This window comes from Argentina silus, assembly GCF_951799395.1.
Source record: "Argentina silus genome assembly, chromosome: 15".
NCBI classification, from domain to species: Eukaryota; Metazoa; Chordata; class Actinopteri; order Argentiniformes; family Argentinidae; genus Argentina; species Argentina silus.
Genome location: NC_139669.1, coordinates 4,361,769 through 4,381,768, shown reverse-complemented (window position 1 = coordinate 4,381,768; position 20,000 = coordinate 4,361,769). Strand labels below are relative to the sequence as shown.

The following is a 20,000-nucleotide window of genomic DNA, read 5'->3' as shown; positions in this document are numbered from 1 at the left end:
TCCTGCTAGGAACTGAGGAATGTACAAGTAACCTTTGGGGAGAAGGGAAAGCCTTTGTGGTATCTGCTTCAATTACAAAATGATTGCCATGGCCATGGTCTGGTCTGGTGTGTGTGTGTGTGTGTGTGTGTGTGTGTGTGTGTGTGTGTGTGTGCGCGTGCATGAAGTCCCATTGCAATAACAGTACAGGAGATGTTTGCTCTGGAGGACATAGTGTCATCTTATAAGCGTCCTGCTATCAGCGAGTCAGAAGCCAGCTCTCAGAGCAGTCATTCCCGCCACTATTCCACCTATGGATGGGGAAAGTGGGTTGCCAAACTTTCTGAGACAATATAACACACATATTTAATGTAATAATAATAATAATAATAAACTTTCTGTGGTGACACATTAAATATGGATCTGCGTAAACAAAGACAACACAAACATTACAGTAAAGTACGTCACCTTTCCCCTTATAGGAAATATATTATATATTCCCCTTATATACAGAGAGCTTTCTGACACACTAAGTGTTCTTGTGGGTACCGTATACGGTGCTGCTTGAAGGTTTGTGAACCCTACAGGGATGGTCATTGTTTTTGTATAAAATATTCAAATGAACTGATAAAATATTCTAATCTAAACCCCAATTTGTAATAAAAACATTCCAAATAAAGGAAAAAAATGATACGTTTGAATTGTTTATTTAACGAAAGTGATTTATTTAACAAAAAAAGATTTCATGTGTCCAAAAATGTGTAAACCTCTTCAGTCAATAGCTTGTGGCACCTCCATTAGCAGCGATAACTTGGTATAGATGTCTCGTATAGCCACTAATCAGTCTCTAACATCTGTTTTGAGGGATTTTTGCCCACTCCTTCTTACAGAACTCATCCAATTGAGTGAGGTTTGAGGGGTTATCTGGCATGAACTGCCAGCTTCAAGTCCTGCCACAGATTGGATTTAGGTCAGAACTTTGACTTGGCCAATCCAAAACACAAGTCTTCTTTCTCCTGAGCCATTCTTTGGTAGATTTGCTTGAATGCTTTGGGTCGTTGTCTTGTAGGGCGTCGTTGTTTTCAGCCCAGCTTTAGCTCCTTGACTGATGGCTTGACATTCTGTTCCAGAATCTCCTGGTATACCTCAGAATTCCTGGTTCCCTTAATAATGAATGGAGTCGTCCAGGTCCAGAGGAGAAGCCCCAGATCTTGACATTCCCACCACCATGCTTGACTGTCCGGATAAGGTTATTTTGGTGGTAGGCAGTGTTGGGTTTTTGTCAAACATAGTGGTTTTGATTGTGATCCAGAGAACAGACTTCCAGAAACCTTCAGGCTTGTCCAGGAGGTCTCTGGCAAAGTTAAGACAGGCAGTTTGGTTCTTTTTTGACAGCAGAAGCTTCCTAGCAACCCTCCCATGAATGCCATTTTGATTCAGTGTTCTTCTTATTGTTGAAGCATGCAGCAAGGGAGGTCTGCAAATCTCTAGATGTTATGTTTGGGTTGGCTTTTACATGATTTATTATTTTTCTTGTGGCTCTTGGAATTGTTTTTGAAGGGCGTCCACTTCTAGGCCGAGTTGCTGTCATGTTAAATGATCTCCATTTGTAAATTATTTGCCTCACAGTGGACTGATGGAGCTCAAATCTTGTTGAGATGATTTTATAGCCTTCCCCAGACTGATGTGCTGTCACTACCTTCTTCCTGATGTTCTCTGAGATCTCCTTTCCTCTCGGCATGGTGTGTTTTGCATTCATCTGTATGGGTAACACAAAACTGACCAGGTTTCTTATCTCTATTTATCAGAGTCCTGCCCAAACTCTTTCCTAAAGATCTCTCATTTGATTGGTTCATTTGGTACCCAATTATTTACCCACCTGATTCTACTTACCTCCTTGATTTAACCAATGCAACTTGGGGTTCACTTATTTTTGCACTTATTTTTGCACTAATTTATTTATCATTTAGTTTATCTACTACACGCATGAATTCCAACATATGGAATTGGTAAATATAAACCTGTTATGTCAGATAAAATGTCAGATAAATAAAGATTTCATGGTAAAAACTAAAAACATCTATAAGTGTACAAGCAGCATTGTATGTGTCTGTGTGCAGCTCCTCAGTGTGAGAGAGCTTCACGTCATGTGTGTGTGTGCGTGTGTGTGTGTGTGTGTGTGTGTGTGTGAACTTTTCAGCTAGAGGACACTGGCTGTAATCAAGTGTACTGAGCCTTTAAAAGCCATTGCACTGCACATGGTCTAAGGTCACGCTATCACAGGTCACTAAGATAACCAGGGGACAGAGAGGATATTTAGAAATGGTCTATATGCATGTATGGGTAAAAGTTTTACTCTTTTCTTCCCAATTACCATGTATGATTCAGTGTGCGATTCATTTAATCATAACCGGTAATGTGTGAGCCTGAACTGCTGGAGTTGATTAACATGAAAATTGCCTAGACAATTTGCTAATAGATAAAGTGCCTGTGAGGAATACAGCCACCTGAACCTGCTTACTTAATGAGCAGACTAATGGAATTCTAATGTCATACCAACACTATCTGTTGCAGCAGGGGTCGCTGCTAGATATGGTAGCTTATTGTATTCTCACTTACATCCATTCCCGATCAATGTCCCTGTCAACACAGGGTTACTAAACCTTGGCCATTTGGGAGGAACCTGTGAATTGGCCATGGCTTTACTCCTAGATAAGAAATGTCGCCTCCCCATCAAGCCCACACGATGGGTCTTCACAAAGCCAGGCTATTAAATTAGACAGGGACGAAATTAAACCCAATTACTGATAAGGCACAGACCAGCAGTCCCTTGACAAGTCTGCCCTATCAAATGGCTCTACAGGATAAACAGGTATTTATAATCATTGATAACGGCAGGGCAAAGACTGTTTAGACAAAGTATATGCAAATAGAACAATTAGAGGTGTCACAGCACCGATAGGATTTGACCTTTGATAGGTTTGAATAGAAGACTTCAGTCTTTCTTAAACAAAAAAATTGCCCCAGTGCTTTTCTCACAACTTTGCTTGATTATGTGAGTAATTTGCGACTGGTCTCATTTTCGGAAGGCACAACAAAGTGTTTGACAGAATGCCATCACTGGATTGTTTATTAGGGAGTAAATTAAAAAGGTGTAGCGTTGAGGAGCGTTTGAGGCAGGCCTCGCAGACAAGAGGCCTCATGCAATAATTATCCATCTGTCAATCTCCGGCCCATCGTGGTCCATTTTCTCTTTTAAGATTAATACAAGAGAATGGAAGCAAATTAGCTGCTAAATTAGAGCGCAATCGTTTCCGCGTTCAGGGGCCCTCAGAGCTGCTGCGGCTGCTTCTCTCTCTTTCTCTCTCTTTCTCTCTCTCTCTCTCTCTCTCTCTCTCTCTCTCTCTCTTCCTCACCAGGCCCTCCAGCAACATCTATAGAATACTAATCATCCCAGCGTTCCACAGCACCCGCGGGATCCAGTGTCATCTCCGCAGCTCTCCTCTCCGCCTTTTCTCCAGGTAGAACGCCAAAGTCCCTCACCTTCACCACACACTCCAAACATCAAGCATCATCCCCATAGCAAGAGAGCTTTGTTTTAGTTGTAGTTTATTGTGTCTGATTTACTCCATCTTGAGAAGCGGGTTGGTTAGCACAAGTGGCTGTTTTGGCTGAGCCCGGGCAGCTCCAGTCTAGGCACTGATCACTGCTAGCTGGGGGTCAGGGAGGGGTGAGCCATGGTGAGCGGGGGTGTACTAATGGCTTCTTGGCGGCTAGCCCTCTCGCTAGCCTCATCTGGAGCCCTGATTAGCGTAGGAGAGCAGGGTAATGTGAAATCTAACCCGTCTATTGAGGGATCAAACAGCATTTAGGACTCTACGGGGGGGGTCGAACCGATGGTTAATTAACTTGGACTATTAAACAATTAAACCTTCCACCAATCTCATCTCTAATGAGCAAAGCAATACCAAAGTGTTTATTGGTGAGATTTGCTGTTAACAGTCAGAAAATTGAACATTTGATTCAATGGGTTAGTTCCATTGTTTAGTATAATGCAAAACAATCAAAAGTTCATCCTAGCATTATGCAAAGTCATGGTCCTGTTATCAGACTGTGATTATGATTATCTTCATTCAGCAATTTCCTTCACTCACGATTATACTAAAGTACTTTGATGGTAAGAGAGAGGGTTGAGTTTGAATATGTGTTTGTTAGGTGAGTCTGGTTCAAGATTAAGGATCTCAAGATTAAGGAGCAAGCAATGTTTATCATTCATGCCATTGGATTGAAAGAGAGGGCCACGGATGCAGAAGGGACACCCACCTTGGCTTCAGATTCCCTGATGAGTTTCTGAGCCTCTTTGAGCTTGTCTTTCTCACTAGTTAACTGGACAGACGGCACGCACACACACACACACACACACACGCACACGCACGCACGCACACACACACACACACACACACACACACACACACACACACACACACACACACACACACACACACACAGAAAAAGCAACAGAGAAGCACACAGGGAGGAAGGTTAGGTAGACACGCAGAGGAAAAACACTAGTAACCATTTGTTAGAGAACAGAGGCTAACACCAAACCAAGAGAAAGGTACAGTCAAGCAGAGGGGTAAGCGGGAAAGAATGTCCCTGATACAGTTAAGGAAACTATTATTAGATTAGTGCAATATCGGTGTAATATTAATGAGTTCATATTTGATACTGATGTTTAATGCTTTTTATGTGTGCATGTTTACATCATGGCAACAAAGAAAATAAGATGCAAACATTGTCATCATAAAGAAACGGCAGCACCAGTGTAGTGGATTGAGAATAAGGCCCACATAGCAAAGCACCGGATGCTGATGACACGAGGACGCTTCTTCTTCACGTCACAGCCAATCACACTCTCTGGTTTACCCTCTCAGATACACACGGCAGCCATTGATCTGATCCTGAAGTCTTTGTTTAAGAAATGCACCATGTTTGCTTTGATACTTCGCTCAACATGACCTCGATCAAAAAAAAAAAAAGAAAGAAACGTTGAATCTTAACGGCTTCACATCCAATGCCATTAAAGCTCCAAAACCATATTTATATGGATTCGCTCATTCAGAACTAGCCGTACAGTGGTACTGAGGAGAATTAAATATTGAACATGTATAATGGAAAAGAAGATGGAAACCTTCATGAAGAAGACTGAATAAGGACTTCCATTTCACCTGAGTTTAGAAAGTGCTGGTAAAGTGCAATCTGTAAAGGCAAAGGGAACTTGTATTTTATGCTCCATCCGTAGCCATGGGGAGCTAAAGGCCATGAAGCTATTTAAAGACCACAAACCATGGGAAAGTGAATGGGCATGCCTCGCCTTGGAACAAAACTTGAGCTTTGTGTGGTGGAAGACCACATGTATACATGCTAAAACAGTGATTGATACACTAGAAAAAGGCTTAATTTATTAGATGTATAGAAGAGATTGACATTGGCATGTGACCAACAGCTTGAGAAACCCCTGGTGGCAATATGAAGCGTTGCTACATTTGCACCAGCAAATTGCTTGGCAGTATCCCATGGCAACAGGTACTAACACATGGCAACAGTGGTCATATTGTGACTTATGTGCTGTGATTGCATGCCCAGTCCAATCCCGTAATGAGAGAGGGCAGCAGGTAGACTAGCACTGAGAGAGAGAGAGAGAGACAGAGACAGAGAGAGAGAAATAGAGAGAGAGAGAGAGAGAAAGAGAAAGAGAAAGAGACTGTCCTCTGCCACGCTAGGTCAGCTACATAACAACCAGGTTGTTAAAACCGATTAATGGGCAGGTGTAAAGTGCTCTGTTGTACCAGGGCAGTTTTACATTATTCAACACACCCGGAGCCTGTTCTACCAACACTGCTCAGGTTCCTTCATGAAGAGGTGGGTTAGCGAGGGTTAGGGGTGCAGGCGGATGAGTTCCATTCGCTGTGTTTTTATTGCGTTTTGTCTCTGTTTACAGGGAGAGATCGGATCAGAGAGATAATCAAACAGGCGCATCAAACGAGCTCCTCGATACAATGTGAAAGCTCCCTGAGACAGATTTTCATTAAATTCATGGGTTCACCGACAAGGTAAAGAGCCAGGGCCAATCTACGTGTGTGCTTTTAGTTATGTGAGAACGCTGACGATAAAATGAACAGTTCCCACTTCATTCATATTCAATAACGTGATTCATTCATATATAATAAGCAGATGCAGCGGTATAGCTTTGATGAACAAACTGTGTGTGTGTGTGTGTGTGTGTGTGTGTGTGTGTGTGTGTGTGTGTGTGTGTGTGCGCATGCGTGTGTGTGCGTGCGCATGTGTGTGTCAGGGTTTTAGTCAAGTAGTTTTAAATGGTTTGAATAGATTGACTACAACTAATATGTTTGCATTGTGGGAAAAAAACTAATCGACAGTTCCTGTTCCTTTTGTGAAAGCTAGGTTTGTATGGACAATATATCTATGTGATAGAATTATCTACGTGTCATACATTTTCTTTATCAGGGGGTATTAACATGGCTGCAAGGTGTTAGCACAACAACCAGAAGGTGACAAATATGCACCTCCTGACAACCTGACTGTGTTGGCGGTTGAAGTAAATAAGCAACGTGATGAAGCAGTGGAAACACGGAGCGGAGGGAATTCTCCTAAGCCTGAGAAGATGAATGTTGAACACATACATGTTCTTTACAAGAGTGTTTCCTGTGAGCAACCTCCAAACCTTTCTTACCACGTCTCCAGACTGAAAGCAATTGGAGGAACCACACAAAACAAACACTTCTCGTAAAGTGACTGATGAAAGGAGAGCAAAAGTGTGTTTGTGTACGGTACATGCATGAGAACATGCGTGTTTCTGTTCCCTTTTAGAAGTGCCAACACACTCACGAGATGAGCTAGACAAAGACACGTAGCCCCGTATCCACGCGAGCCCTCGCCCAGCGTATGCCACGTTTCTCTACTGTGGCATATGTCTGCTGATGTGAAAAGCTCCAACATCTCTGAGCCTTTGAAGGAGCATTCAGAGAGAGCGCAAGAAAGAGAAAGGGCTGACTCTCTGGGGCTTCCCTCCGCTACACTACCTGCTAATGCCCCACAAACAGCCAGGCTTCAAAAGGACTGAGGCCTGCCGGGGTTTGGCCTGGTTGGGGGAGGGGAGGGGGGGGGGGGGGGTGCTTGGAAACAGTACATAAAAAGCTCTGCTGGGGCGAGGCAGGTAAGCAGAGGCTAATGCAGCCGGCCTAATGCAGTCATTGCAGAGTAGAGAGAGAGAGAGATAGAGAGAGAGAGAGAGAGAGAGAGAGAGAGAGAGGGGGAATGATAGAGAGTGATCGGCAGGGGTGGGGGGGTGGGGGGGGGTCTCATGAATGCCTTCATGAATATGTGCGTGCGGGGGGGCGTGTGCGCAGGTCGCTGGGCGCTGAGTGAGTGATGAAGGAGTTTGGCCGAGGGAGCAGGTAACGAGTGGTGACACGGCACTCAGGCAGATGAAGTGGAGGAGTGAGGACTGCACACAAATTAAGTCAGTCAGAGAGGGAAAAAAAATAAAAAAAATAAACACTGCTTAGTCCGTCCAGGAGTAGGGCCAAGCCTTGTGCCGCGCACTAATGTCCTCCCCCTATTTGGTCTGGAACTGAGAATGAATAGTGGCCGGCGCTGCCAGGGGCCTTAATGATAGCGACTCATCTTTGGGAGAAGTCCTGGCGATGTGCAGAGCTAAATGTGCAGGTGCAGAGAAGGGATGAGAAAGTGTGGACATTTGCAACTGCCAGAGATTTGGTTTGGAGAAAACAATCTGGGCTATGGATGCCATACCATCTTTCAGCGGTGGTTTATATTAAATTCAGTAAGCAGAGAAGCAAACTGCCCTTTTGTCCCAAGGCAGCACTTAAGTGTTTGAAATTGGGTTAAGGAGGAAATAGCAGTCATTTCATGTGCTTATGTTGGAGGGTTTTGTCTGAAAGATGGTGATGTGAAGGCCAGAAAAGAAATGCTATCCGTCTCTGTGATGATACAATTGCATGGAAGAAGCCTGCAATGGAGCAATTCACCAATATCAAATCCTACATCTTAAAAAGGATATTGACCCTTTATTAAATCAAATGCTACCGCATAGCTGAAAATTCCCACTTAGAGGAGTCTCGCATCCGTGATTGGGGTAGAAAGGTTTCAATTTGACCAAATTATCAACCATGTTAGCTCTGACCACGATCGTTTGAAGAGCAACTTAAGGCCTGCTTTCAAATGATCAATGTAGACCTTTGGCCCAGTTTAAGATCATATTTAGCTTTTCTTCTTCTTTCTTTTTTTTTTTCTTCTATTTTTCTTCATGCCTTGTTTGTCATGATTTCATTATTGAGTTTCAGCCAATGATGCTGGCTTTTTTTTGTGTTGAATCGAAAATCTGTACTGGACACTACTGCATAAGGCCTAGACGGTGGTTTGTGGTTCCATTCTGCAATGCTGTGGGTGATTGTATGGTCCTCCCTCTCCCCTACGGGGTCCTTACCTGGGTCTGCAGGGTATGGATCTGCCCCTCCAGCTCTTTGATTTTCTCTTCCTTCTTCTGAGATTCCGCCTGGGCCTCCTGCCGCGCGCTGAACTCCTCATCGAACTGCAACAATCCAACACAATACACACACACACACACACACACACACACGCACACACACACACACACACACACACACACACACACACACACACAGAATGGTCAGTCAGCGGCGGGACGTCTCCAGAGAATGGCCAGGGCACGTCAACACACATGGTTCACAGTGTTCTCACACACCAGGCCCATCTCTATTCCTAGCCATGTGGTCCTGCCCCGCTGTCCTCTGTCTGTGTTTTGGGTCTGGCTTTCATGTGTGGTGATGGGCCTAACCTTTGCGTAAAGCAACCCGTGTCAGGACAATGTTTTCACAGTCTCAGTGGGAGGGACACTGCTCTCATTCCACTCAGACACGGGACTCCTCAGATGTCCCCACACAGTGGCAGGGGTGCTGGGGGTCGCACGGGGGCGTTGGTACTGTGTGAAGGTGGCTCAAACTGGACTAGCTTTGCTTTTAACCACGTCATTTAACGTAGTCCTGAAGGTCTCAAAGTCACGGCACAACACTGCGGATTATTCCGGTAGGATGGGAGTGCAGTGAAACAACCCCACGGCTTATTCCTCCGATTAAAATAATGTAATGAATAAATAAATAGATAAATGAATAAAGTAATGAATTGAATTGTTAAAAAGCATCAGGAGTATGCAACTGCATCTGCTGAGTGGAGTCCAGACCTGACTCAACAGTGCTCCTGTAAGTTCAAAACTGAATTCCCAAAACATATCTCTGAAAGTTTGTTGAATTGCTTCCTCTCTTATCTTCCTTTGACGTACAAAACCTCCCCAATCAACAGACGAGGGGGAAAAAAGGCCCATTTAGCAGTGACTGGTTGGATAAAGCTTTTTTAACAGTGTCTTATATTTTAACTCATGCCCAGAGTGCAGCACACAAACAAGTGTATGTTGGAGCATCGGCATTGATCCCTGTAACACAGATACAGATCATGTACCTCCACTGCCAGCTATTGACCAGGGCACCGAAATCAATACCGTCTGGGAGCTCTGGGGGGAGAAAACTTTTCTGATGGGAGTGTGGTGGCATACCAATGGTACACAGGTTGGGGGGAGGAATGATTAATGTCTCACCTTTTTGGAGAACTCAGCAGCCTTCTGCTCGCTCTCCTCCACCTTCGCTTTATCCACGCACTGATCTGGAAGACAAAATGGCCCCGAGGCGGCCACGGCGGTAAGCAGCCAAGAAAGTGGGAACGATTCTCTCAATTGCACTGTATATTGTTAACGGCCTACTTAAGATGCCTGATCAGACCTAAAGTGAAGAAATTACAGGGTGGGGGAAAAAAAGGGAAGAGAGAAAATGTGAAAAAAAGAGTGGGAAAAAAGGCACCTGTCGCCGGTTTCTTGACATATCCCCCGGGAGATATGTATTCAGTTCGGCAGGTTTGCAACGTGAAAAAAAGGAAAAAAAAAAAAAGCCCAGAAACATTTGTTTTCAACTCATTAAAGCACAGCAAAGTGAGAAAATCTAACATGAATTCTTTTTTTTATTCATTTATTTATTTATTTTTTTAAATTTGTTATGGATGGGCTTGGAAACTTTTAATGAGCCTTTGTTGGCAAGTGACAGCACTGTTAGTGACACGAAAGAAGAAAAAAAAAGTGTACTAGTTATTTAATTATGTTCTGCTCTATTTGAGGGAATGAATGACTGTATATCTAATTTGGGGCAAATAAGACCGTGTTTCCTTATGAAACACTGATAAATGTCCTCGCTGAATAAAGTGCAGGGAAATCACTCAATGCTTATGATGAGACATGACCTGCCACAGTCACACCTTACAGATTAGGCATTATGTATGCATCATTATTAGACTACCTTATTTTATGTGTCAAGCGACTGCAGGTGTTTATAGGAAGTATCTCAGGTGGAAAAAGGAAGATAATGAGAGTGACCGCGGGGTATCAAAACATTTTTAGCAACCCATTTATTTGTCTTATTTGCGTGTCTGTTAATTTATTTTTGTCTCTTAAAGAGTCCACATCACGTTTAATGAATTTTACCTACTAAGAAGAGATTCAGAACTCTCAAACCTACCGATGAGATGTGTGAGGTCCACGTCCAGCCTCTCCCTGTACCCAAAGTCAGGGTCCATCCCACTACGATGGAGGACCACCTGGGACACGCATTCTTCTATTACCTTGTAGTACTGAGGCCTGGGAGTCAAAAAACAGAGAAAAGCACAATTAGGACACACAGTCAAGATATGACGGTGACACGACCTCTACAAAGCTAATTGTCCGCAAATTATCTCCCTACCCAACCTAGAGGTCATAGAATGCCATATCTAAAAGGTTGCGGGTAAAAAAATAAAAATCACCCCTCACAATTAAATTTGATCACTTGCTTCACCCCGATCGTGAAATCGGCAGATTAATCTCCGCTTGTGGAACTCCGGATCCGTGACTCTGTCCATTTCAAGGTGACAAACGGAGCGCCGGGGCCGCGGTGCCCTCTCGCCTAATTTGCAATCATCTTTGCCAATTAAGGGCAGCCATAAAAGCCGAAATGCAAATCTAATCAGTGTAATGCGAGTAATTAAAAGCACAATGGCAGGGAAAACATGTCGCCGTGTTTGGAGTGTGACAGAGTGCTCCGTCTCCCTGCGCCGCTGCGCCGCCCGGCGTGCGAATCGGTCTGGGACTCCTTGTTCCGCCACACAGGTTGATGGGTGACCTTTTCCCAGTTATATTATCAACTTTAATTGCGAGTGACATTTAGCAAATACAATGTCAACTTAAGCTGAGCTCCATAGTGGCAAATAATTATGTTCCACGCGTGACCTTGAATGGTGCCAGCAGACATGCAATTTTCCCACCAGAAATGTCTCATCTCCTCTTCCTCTTCCCCCCCCGAGCGAACAGAGGCTGCATTCTAATGATTGGGAACCCGATTCGAGGAGCTGCCGCCACGTTCTAAATCCGTACTCAAGGTTCAGGATAATTTAGTCTCTTGCTCCCAGTCAATGCTAGTTAAATCCTGGATTCACAGAATGAATAAGAATCCTTACAGGTTATGTGGAGTTATTGCAAGTCACATTTCACTTAGACTACTTTAAGACCCATATGCCAACTTATTTGATTAGATTTACTTCCTCAGGACTGTACTGAAATGAATGTAAAGGGCTGATATAATATATATATATATATATATATATATACACACACACACTCACCGGCCACTTTATTAGGTACACCTGTTCAATTGCTCGTTAACGCAAATATCTAATGGTGTGAGGGATATTGTCTTGGCACACTTTGGGCCCCTTAGTACCAATTGACCATTGTTTAAACGCCACAGCCTACTTAAGTATCATTGCTGACCATGTCCATCCCTTTATGACCACAGTGTACCCATCTACTGATGGCTACTTCCAGCAGGATAACGCACCATGTCACAAAGCTCACATCATCTCAAAATGGTTTCTTGAACATGACAATGAGTTCACTGTCCTCCAATGGCCTCCACAGTAACCAGATCTCAATCCAATAGAGCACCTTTGGGATGTGGAGATTCATAGGAGATTCGCATCATGGATGTGCAGCCGACAAATCTGCAGCAATAATGCTATCATGTCAATATGGACCAAAATCTCTGAGGAATGTCTCCAGCACCTTGTTGAATCTATGCTACAAAGAATTAAGGCCTTCGGGAGGCCTAAGGGTGAGGCTACAAACTGTGTGAGCCTGGATTATCATGGCAGTGTTGGTTTGTTGGTGCAGATATATTATCTGTAAAAAATAAAAGGTGCAGTATAATAAAAAGAAAGGCTATCTACTGTACGGATATGTTTACAACTGATTGTGCTATTTCAGAGTATCTGTATCTCAGGCAAAGCTTGATGAGTTCAGCCTCATGTTTCCTTATATGTTTTCTCTCCAAATGGAGAGATCTGAGGGAGGCCTGCTATATTAGGAGCTCTAGCAACGGCAGATTTGCTGTGCTCTAATTTCCCCCTCGTCTCTGTGCTTGGCCCCATGCTTCCCAGTGATACTCTGTTCATGGCAGGGAGGCTCAGAAGCCTGAGATCATAACATGGCTCTGATGCAGATAAGGAAATCAAAGGCTGTTCAAAGTGCTGCTTTTCTATTGCCTTTGGACGGGAGCAGGGGGTACAGGCATTGATGTGGCTAAAATAGATTAATTGCTTTGAGCAGGCCTCATTGTGAACAAGATATTCTGGGGTTATTGGGATGCATTTAATTTTCCAATACACAAACAAACAAGAGATGGCGAGCTTTGAGTAATAAGGGACACGTAGATGAGCATTAATACAATTAGTAATTATCAATGAAAAGAAATGGATGCTTTCATGGAGCCAGCACTTATTTTTTTGTAATGACAAGTCGTACATTGGAATTTCCTATAGAATGTCGGCAGGCCAAACCATATTATTATTATTATTATTATTAGAAATATACTAACAAAGAGCCAAAACCAGTCAACATATATCTCTTTTAAACGCACAATTTGGTACACATGACATAGTAGACGTTTTGTTCAACGGGTGGATCCACCCACGCATGACTCTCAAAGCTAGTGAGGGAGCGCATGTCGTGGCCCCGCGTGGCTTAGCACCGTGGCACCCGGCTTACGACTGTCACTGATGTAGACCACATTATTATCTCAATAAGCCACCCTATTTTCTCAGTGTCGCCACGTCCTCCTCCAACATCACCACCGAGCAGAGCAGAGCAGAGAGGAGATAACTGGGAAAGGAGGGAGTGACCCAGAACTGTCAGGCCCCTCCAGAGTGGGCAGGGCTGGGCTCCAGGAGCCAGCATGTTCCCAGCAGCACCAGTATCCTTTTTCACTCTGGCATCTTCCCCCCCTTCCACATGGTATGGCTGGAGCTCCAGAACTCTCTCCACCCCCCAGCCCCAGCCCCAGCCCCAGCCCCAGCCCCAGCCCCAGCCCCAGCCCCAGCCCCCTGATCCAGCCCTGCTCCACATAACCACTGTAATCCCCATATTACCTCCCCTCCAAAAACAGGAGATCTGCTCTATATTTACCAGGGTTTGCTGAGCTCCCAATCATTTGCTATTCACTGGCAAATTATTTATCAGAAACAAAATGAGCTGCCACAAGCCTTAAAAGGAGGGGAGCAGCAACAACTAGTGATGGTTCTGAGAAGTACTGATCTAAATGACAACACCTAAGATGGACGCTCCGCTGTACTGACTTGAAGCTGAGAGGGTTGAATCAGGGTACCATGTAGCACGTGTTTACCATTTCAAAATGTGAAGCTTTGAAACAAAGTCCCCCCCTCTGATGGGATATGGGCATAGGCAGGTCTCTGTTATGCCTGCCTTTGATCAGACAACCATCTCCTACACCTATAGACAAGTCTGCCGTCATGCCCTGATTTGGTCTGACAGCCAAGGCCCCACAACCACATTCCACCCTCCATCTATACCCATAGAGATAAGGTCATCAAAGGCCCATATGATTTTACGGGCCTTCCTTTAATCTGAAATCATAGAGATCCTATATATATATATATATATATGATGAATGGGAACAGTATATAGAACATTGCCTCAAACTGCTCTGCACAAAAGCCGGGTGATGTATGGGGAATTCTATGTATTTTTCAGAGTGGGGTGGTAGGTGGGTTGCAGTGGAAATGTATTTTTAAAAGCATATATTTAATAAGTGCATCCATTTTTAATGAGCATTTTGTAGTGATTCTTTTTACATTTTGGGTGGTTGAGAGGGTTCTGGTGTCAGGGTGTGGGGGATGGGTTGAGAGGGGACAGACAAAGACAGTGCTGAGTGCTGAGGTGGACTTTGCTGTACTAGTTGGTTAATGTTTTGTTTTCTGTTTCTCACTTTCTCCAACAAGATGAATAATACATTATTCATAACTCCAAGTGAGCAGCAACTTGTCTAGGGTAAATCCCCCCCCCCCCCCCCCCCTCGCTCTGCTCCTTTCTCATCCTCCCTCCTCCGTCTCTCTATCTTTTTCTAAATATTTAATTTCGAAGAAAAGCCTGACACAGCAGCGTAAATATCACTGTCACAGCAGCCGCACTATTTTCCTTTTCTATGATTGACACATTGACACAAGTCTGGGGACTGTAGAGAGCAGTCTGAACATTTGAATAATTACTTAACTACAAAATAATATATCTCCTATGACATGGGCATCTCTGGCTCTTTGCTTCCAGTAGTTAAGGGTCTGGGAGACGCCTTCAGAAAATGGACATATGAATCGTCAATGCTTATTAAGCTTATCCTGACATCTGACCTCTTGGGTCTACATCACTCATTAAGTGCTAAGTGCTCACCGCTGTAAAAGCTTGTATGATTGATAGCAAGGCTTTGTGAATTACTCTGGATAGGAAAATAGTTTATTAGGTTAAAGCGGAGTGGCGGCCGACTTGAGTCCAGTGGTGGGTTTTGATATCAGGCCTATTCAGAGCCAGAGCCTTGAGGTTGCCATGTTGAGAGGAAATGAGGTAGTCTGCCTGTGAGAACTGTGATATACAGTAGGGGGGATGGATGGATGAACAGAGGGATGGAGGGATGGAGGGATGGACAGACGGACCGATGGATGAACAGAGGGATGGAGGGATGGACAGACAGACCGATGGATGAACAGAGGGATGGAGGGATGGACAGACAGACCGATGGATGAACAGAGGGATGGAGGGATGGACAGACAGACCGATGGATGGATGAACAGAGGGACGGAGGGATGGATGGAGGGATGGACAGACGGACCGATGGATGGATGAACAGAGGGACGGAGGGATGGATGGAGGGATGGACAGACGGACCGATGGATGGATGAACAGAGGGACGGAGGGATGGACAGACGGACCGATGGATGGATGAACAGAGGGACGGAGGGATGGATGGAGGGATGGACAGACGGACCGATGGATGGATGAACAGAGGGACGGAGGGATGGACAGACGGACCGATGGATGGATGAACAGAGGGACGGAGGGATGGACAGACAGACCGATGGATGGATGAACAGAGGGACGGAGGGAGGAACTCACCTGATGTAGTAGTCGTTCCTGATGAGGAGGAGGTGCTGGAGGATGGACAGGAAGTAGGTCTCGGAGCCTGTGTCACTCACCATGTTGTACAGGAGATGGTACACCTCATTCATATCAGTGAGAGGGGACGTTAAGGCCCACAACATCATATCAGTGGATTGTGCATAGTACAATACAGTATAGCTCACCTTTTGGAGAAAAAAAAAGATGACGAAGTACAGTATATGTATGTATAGTATAGTATAAACAAATACTGCCCTTTTAGCTTTCAGTACCTCTTCCTATAGGCCTGATACTGTATACTGTAATACAGTGATATTGCACCCCGAAACACATCTGAATAATGTGATAGATCCTCGATGTTTGTTTTCCTATTTTTCCCCTCAATCAAGTGTTCAGACAGGCGTCATTGTGCACAAGCAAACACTGCAACGTTTCCTCACATCCATGTTCCCTCCGGGGAGCGGCAGGAGAGAGTAAACATCTAACTTGAGGAGGGGAATTGGCAATAAAGAAGGGTCCCACTGGTCTACCTGTCACTATGTGCCTTTCAAGCAGGAGGAAATTAATCACATGAAAACTCCATTGGTTTGAATATTTAAATGGAGAAACATGAAAAAGGGATCAGTCACTGGAAAAGAATATTGCTGAAATTCAGTCCTCAGATTGGGACTGAGTGGTCTGTGGAAGAGAGAAAATATATGTTCTTAAACTTGCAGAGGCTATTGATTATGTGTCCGACAACACCACTCCCCAAGGAGAGGGAGTAATGTTTTTTTATGTCTAAAATAGATGTTGAATCAGATAAAAATCATTGTCTGTCCTCTCTTTTCCTTTTTTTTTTTTTTAACAATTATGTATGTTTCTGGGAGATGGATAGCTGGCTATTTGTTTTGGAAAACGACGGTTAGCTGTCAGAGGCTGTGACAAGGAGAGTTCTCCACCAGTCCTACTGTACCAGTTGATGTGTTTGAAATTGAAACCATAGGAGGGAGCACAAAAACAAGCAACATTTCTTGAGATACAGTACAGTGTGTTCTTACAACTAATATTCAAGTGTGATTTCAAACAAATAGCAAGATAATGTTTCAGTATATCTGCTGCGTATATGGGCACAATTCATGTGGGATTTCAGCCAAAATGCAAATTACATTTGATCTTATTTGAACTTCAGATAGAATCCAAAAACAGTGGCCCCAAAACTGCGAGGAAGTTCGAAAAATAAATAGCTTGAGGGGTTTATTCAAACTGTTTGCTGGAAAGAGGAGGATCCTCCCATGGATATTCATCATGTTTGAAAAGCATTATAAACACCATCAAATAAATAGCCCTGTTTGAAATCTACACACACATGCCAGAAAACAAGGGGAGGGGGGGAAAGGCACAGACTGCATTCATTTGGGACGGATGAAAAAGTGATTGCTGTCAATATGTGGTGTGCGTTTTGACAGGGTCTGCGGAAAAGTGTACGCCCCTGGCTGCAGGGCAATACACTATTTGGGCTGGAGCACTTTCACACTCCATGGCTCTGCATTAATACAGATTTGTCTCTGGTCACTCAGCGGGATATAAGGAGATGTGACTTGGGTTTTTGTCCAGGGGATAAAATGGGGGAACAAGGACCTGTCTTCCTCTGATAAGGCCAGAGTTGTTGGCTGCATAACGTCTGTTTCTGTTTTTGTTCTGCAGTACGTGAGCAGGTAATACGACAGTTATGAGACCTCGTCAATAGACAGCTACAGTAAAGCATAACAGACATGTTGAATGACGTCTAAAACAAGACTATATCAAAAGTGAACAAGTGTCAATGAAAATAGTCTCACCTGCACCAATTTGCTAAACATACATTGCATTTTAGCTCATTTTAAGAGTGTCATAGCAAAGGGTCTGAATACCTATGTACATGAGGTATTTCTGTATTTAAATTTTAATACATTTACTGAAATTTAAAAAAATGTGTTTTCACTTTGTCATTCTCGGGTATTGTGTGTGGATTGATGGCAAATTATTTTAAGTTAATCCATTTTAAATTGAGTCTATAACACAACAAAATGTGGAAAAAGTGAAGGGGTCTGAATACTTTCCGAAGGCACTGTATAGACAAATATCACATTAGACACATTTGAGACGTTGAGCATCAAATGATCTAAATGTATGTTTTCTCCTAAAACAGACAAAACATTGCTGCATGTATATAATCTACACTGTCCCCACCATGTGTTACCCCACAAGATCCAACCTGTGCCAGCAGAGCAAAATCAATCCATTTTAACACTGTTTGACACTTTCCTATTAACTTCAATGCGTATGTAATTAAACCAGTTCTCCCATATCAAATGGTGCATGCAGGATGGGAATACAAGCTCCTCTGAAGTATCATTTCCCCTCCCCTGTATTAGCTTGGATGAAGCCATTGAGAATTACCAAGCGACCGAAATGCAATTATAGCCTGGCCACACCACCATGTGAGGGGACGTAAGCAGAATATCTTGGACTGGGAAAGTGTCCAAGAAGCTAGCTACCTCTATCAGTTAGCAGCAGACATAAAAAACCTTATAGAACAATGCTAATCCAATGGGTCTCCCTTATTCTACTATTCTATTCAGTTCTCTCTCTCTCTCTCTCTCTCTCTCTCTCTCTCTCTCTCCCTCTCTCTCTCTCTCTCTCTCTCTCTCTCTCTCTCTCTCTCTCTCTCTCTCTCTCTCTCTCCTCTCTCTCTCTCCCTCTCTCTCTCGTTTTATTTCTACCTATGTTGTTGAGCTGGGGAGCATGAATAAACATGAGCCGCAGTGAGGTGAGATGTAGACTAGTCAGTGGTAGGGTCAATCAATCACAATTCCAACAGCCCATTAATATTCATTAGTGGCCTAGAGTCACCTCTCCAGCACCCGGACCTGGGCCGGACACAGAGGAGACGGGCCTCTCTGTGTTAATATTCATGAGCCAGCCAGGGAAACAAGGCATACATGCAGGGACTAGGGAAGTGTGTGTGTAATGTAGTGTGTGTGTGTGTAGGTGTCTGTGTGTGTGTGTGTGTGTGTGTGTATATGCGTGCATGCATATGTGTGTGCGTATGTGCGTGAGTGTGTGTGTGTGTGTGTGTGTGTGCGCGTGGGTGCGAGTGTGTCTGTTGTGCAGGAGGGAGCCCAGGCGAAGATAGGGGACAAGGGGATCTGGGGCATTCACATCATGCACACCACACACAGATCAATACCACATTGTCCTTGGAAACAAACACTGGGCCCTCTCATTTGTGAACCTGCTCAAGCACATCATTAATCCAGGTGCGCTATTCTTTCTTCCCCCTTTCTTCTCTCTCCGAGCATCAGCGACAACTGTCACTCAGAGCAGCACTCAGTGGCTGATTTTCTAGCATGGTGGGATTTGGGGAGACAAAGGTTGGGGGAGTGGACATCTGTACAACAATGTCTAGGCCCTGCAAAGTTTGCCCACAATGTCAGCCTTTCACATAGCCAAATGCCCTGTGAGGAGCTTGTTGAATTATTTAGGCATCTTGCCAGGGATGCTTTAAAACTAACTCAGGACCCAATTACTGCTGGCTTTATTAACTTCTCAACAAGTTTCCATTTGACTGGATCTGGAGGGACAACTCAGGAGTACCGACGTGTCATATAAAATATATATATAAAATTGAGGCATGAGGAAGAATTAAGGTAATTGCTGCCGTGGACAAAGGAAGACCAAAAACACAACGAAAAGGTCCCTGAAGGTACAGTTGGTGTATGACACAAACTATCAAATTAAAACGTCTACAGTTTCATAACGGCCTTGAGAGACAAAAACACAAACAATGCCTGTTGAAAGCACACAACGTCTAGTGATAGTCTCCTACCTGGTCTTATATCAGCCTGGTAGGAGCTGATATGGAGGGCTGACGGATGAGTATTGGTGAGGAGAGAAGAGGAGAGGGGATGACAGGAGAGAGGAGCAGAGGAGAGGAGAGGAGAGGAGAGGAGAGGAGAGGGGATGACAGGAGAGGAGAGGAGAGGAGAGGAGAGGAGAGGGGATGACAGGAGAGAGGAGCAGAGGAGAGGAGAGGAGAGGAGAGGAGATTGGAAGATAGGTGAGATGAAAGGAGAGGACAGGAGATAGGAGGAGAGGAGAGGAGGATGATAGAAGAGTGGAGGATGAGAGGGTTGTTTACCTTGTGTGCCAGGTAAGAGATGCGGTTGGAGATTGCTTTATAGCTCCTCAAATCCCCCTCAAATGAACCCAGCAGTGGAGGCTTTAGACCTGTAAGTTTGGCCACGCCCACACAATACCCTCATCTCACTCAATTCCAGGAGCTGTCATTCTGTGACCAACAGAAAAGGATATTCCATCTCTGCCCTTATGTCTTCCAGAC

The 20,000-nt window shown here is 44.2% G+C and overlaps 1 protein-coding gene across 1 annotated transcript in view; it reads right to left on the bottom strand.

Moving 5' to 3' along the window:
• Positions 1 to 20,000, bottom strand: part of diaph2 (diaphanous-related formin 2) — a gene marked incomplete at both ends in the record, with an annotated part of 183,542 nt that overhangs the window by 133,221 nt on the left and 30,321 nt on the right. Inside the window, 5 exons of the mRNA XM_083686892.1 lie at positions 8,510 to 8,614; positions 9,695 to 9,759; positions 10,662 to 10,780; positions 15,635 to 15,751; positions 19,973 to 20,000. The exon at positions 19,973 to 20,000 is cut by the window's right edge and continues 85 nt beyond it. Coding sequence (XP_083543018.1) covers positions 8,510 to 8,614; positions 9,695 to 9,759; positions 10,662 to 10,780; positions 15,635 to 15,751; positions 19,973 to 20,000 — 434 coding nt within the window. The remainder of the gene's footprint in view (positions 1 to 8,509; positions 8,615 to 9,694; positions 9,760 to 10,661; positions 10,781 to 15,634; positions 15,752 to 19,972) is intronic.